This window comes from Salarias fasciatus, chromosome 14 (assembly GCF_902148845.1).
Source record: "Salarias fasciatus chromosome 14, fSalaFa1.1, whole genome shotgun sequence".
NCBI lineage: Eukaryota > Metazoa > Chordata > Actinopteri > Blenniiformes > Blenniidae > Salarias > Salarias fasciatus.
In genome coordinates this window covers 37917747-37920875 of record NC_043758.1, presented here as the reverse complement: position 1 = coordinate 37920875, position 3129 = coordinate 37917747, and the positions used below count along the sequence as shown (strand labels likewise).

The 3129-nt window shown below is 44.2% G+C and overlaps 1 protein-coding gene across 1 annotated transcript; it reads left to right on the top strand.

Annotated features, from left to right (window-relative positions):
* Positions 1-360: 360 nt before the first annotated feature.
* On the top strand, positions 361-1672 carry LOC115399962 (zinc finger protein 239-like). The gene has a single exon (XM_030107628.1). The coding sequence runs from the start codon at positions 551-553 to the stop codon at positions 1484-1486; it is 936 nt and encodes a 311-aa protein (XP_029963488.1). The 5' UTR covers positions 361-550; the 3' UTR covers positions 1487-1672.
* The last annotated feature ends 1457 nt before the right edge of the window (positions 1673-3129 follow it).

The following is a 3129-nucleotide window of genomic DNA, read 5'->3' as shown; positions in this document are numbered from 1 at the left end:
AGAAGAACCAGGACCTCCACAGATGAAACAGGAACCAGAAGAACCAGGATCTCCACAGATAAAAGAGGAACTAGAAGAACCAGGACCTCCACAGATAAAAGAGGAACCAGAAGAACCAGGACCTCCACAGATAAAAGAGGAACCAGAACAACCAGGACCTCCACAGATAAAAGAGGAACCAGAACAACCAGGACCTCCACAGATAAAAGAGGAACCAGAAGAACCAGGACCTCCACAGATAAAAGAGGAACTAGAAGAACCAGGACCTCCACAGATAAAAGAGGAACCAGAAGAACCAGGACCTCCGCAGATAAAAGAGGAACCAGAAGAACCAGGACCTCCGCAGATAAAAGAGGAACCAGAAGAACCAGGACCTCCACAGATAAAAGAGGAACCAGAAGAACCAGGACCTCCACAGATAAAAGAGGAACCAGAAGAACCAGGACCTCCACAGATAAAAGAAGAACCAGGGCTTCTTCAATTTCCAGAGGACCAGGAGGAACCAGGGCCTCCAGAGATTGAGGAACACGAGGATCTCGGTACCAGCCAGATGGGAGCACTTCCTGTTGTGACGTTTGAAAGTGAAACCTTGAAGGTTCCTTCTGTTGAGGAGCAGAGTGACCTGAGTGAACCAGAAGAAGAACCAGACACTGAGCAGCTCCTCTCTCAGGACTCTGAAGTCCACCATGAGAACAAACTGATTGACTTTCCAGTTTCAGAGAATCTGGCTGAATGTGAGGAAACATGTGGTGAACCTGTCCGTAAAAAACCAAAACTACGTCAGAAGGTGAGAACGGTCACTGATAAGAAGAGAAGTTGTGACACATGTGGAAAACGCTTCAGTCGAGAGAGTCATTTGTTGCGCCACATGAGGACTCACACAGGTGAGAAGCCGCACTCCTGTGAAACATGTGGAAAAAGCTTCAGTCGACACAATAATTTGTTGGTCCACATGAGGACTCACACAGGTGAGAAGCCGTTTTCTTGTGACACATGTGAAAAAAGCTTCAGTCGACAGAGTTATTTGTTGGTCCACATGAGATCTCACACAGGTGAGAAACCATATTCATGTGAGACATGTGGAAAAAGCTTCAGTCGACAGAATCATTTGTTGGTCCACATGAGGACTCACACAGGTGAGAAGCCGTACTCTTGTGAAACCTGTGGGAAAAGTTTCATTCAGCTTAGTACTTTATTGCACCACATGAGGACTCACACAGGTCAGAAGCCCTATTCATGTGAAACCTGTGGGAGAAGTTTCGTTGAACGGAGTTATTTGTTGGTCCACATGAGGACTCACACAGGTGAGAAGCCTTATTCATGTGAAACATGTGGAAAAAGTTTCAGTGACCGGAGTTATTTTTTGGTCCACATGAGGATTCACACAGGTGAGAAGCCGTATTCTTGTGAAACATGTGGGATTGGATTTACTCATCGTCGTTCATGGCTGCACCACCTGAAAAATCACAAACAGATGAAACCATGAAAGACTCTCTTGGAGAGCTCATTCAGGAAGTTCAGCTTGATCCCCAAACCACAAGAGAGCATTCAGTTTACAGGAAATGTTCCACATTCAAACACTGTTGAGACGAGATCCACCTTCAGGAATGTTTTTGTTTGTGGTCTGTCACAAAAAATGTGTAATTTCAAGAAATGGAAATAAAATGTTGACATGAATTTAATGGGTTTTGCTCTTCAGTGTTTGTTTTTTTAGTGAACATGGCTGAGTGGTAATATAATTTTTTTTTTGTGCTTCATGGGGGAAAAAAGCTTTTGCTTCTATCCAACACATTACTGCTAACAAAACATCTGAAAACTTGTGTGGAATATAATCTGTGCAGCATATCTTCAAACTGATTACATTCACCATCGTATGTCATCCATTTGTCCAAACCAAAGGTTCAGTTGAAACAATCCTCACAGGATGTTTTGGTTTTCATCCAATGCTGTAACACTTAAAGGAGGGGTATTATGCAAAATCCACTTTTTTGAGCTTTGTATAATGCTATAGTGTAATTTCCCCATTAAAAAGACGCATGAATTTGTTTCCTGAACCATTCACGCATATTTCAGCAATCCCTGAATCTCCCCCTGGCAGCCATGTTGAGCGCTGAAACACTTGGTGCTGCACAGCTCCGCCCTTAATGCACAGCTCCGCCCCATCTGATGTAGTCTGCACAGCTCGCGCTCCCCCGTCCCTCTCCACTCTCGGAGAATGCGCATGCAGATGGATGCTCTAAGGGAGGCGTGTCGCTAAACTGAGGAGATTCTTAAAGAGAAAAGGACTCATTTCCAGTTGTTTCAGGCAGCCTGATGCAGAGGAACATTTGATTTAAGTTGTTTTTGACACATGCAGCTTTTCCCATCCAACTTTGGGCAAAGCTATTGCTTGAGTGTGCTGTAGATTGATACTAAAGGGCTAAAAAACACATAATACCCCCCTTTAAACAGGAGAAGGTTCCAATGAATACACACCGGGATGTCGATAAACACGACATCACATCACACATTACATGTCATCCATTCCTCTAATCCAACTTATTCCACCAGGAATTTGGTCTAAATCAGCATTAGGATAGTTTCATTCCTGCTGGTGAAAATTGTTCCCAGGGAAACCCATTTTATTGAGATAGTCAAAGAAAATAAATTTGTCAAATCATTCAGGACTGATATATCGATTTGTTTTTTAATCTTTGCATTTTTTATAGAGGGATTCTCAGTGTCTGTCACTCCCCGCTCTACTGTGCATGTCGGCTGCAGAAAGTGAGCAGGAAGAGCAGCGATCCTATGTGTCACTGTGCTGTCATTGATACAGACCGTTTTGGGATAAACAACGAAACACGAAGGTATTCTATATCCCTTTCCCACTGGCCAAAAAAACCCGTTTAAACCCGCTAACAATGGGCTCCTCATGGCAGTGGGAAAGGGTTTAATCAGCTTTTCGACCCGGGTCGTTCGACGCCGCAATCGACCCGGGTTTTTAGGGGGTCAACTTTCTATCCGCTATTAGTGGGAGGGACACAACTGGGAACATACATGATGACGTCGACTCACTACGTTAGCGCGCTAGTTGTTGTTTCCGGATACAGCGTGCGATTTCCTTCGTCAACATGACCCAGCATTGGCAAG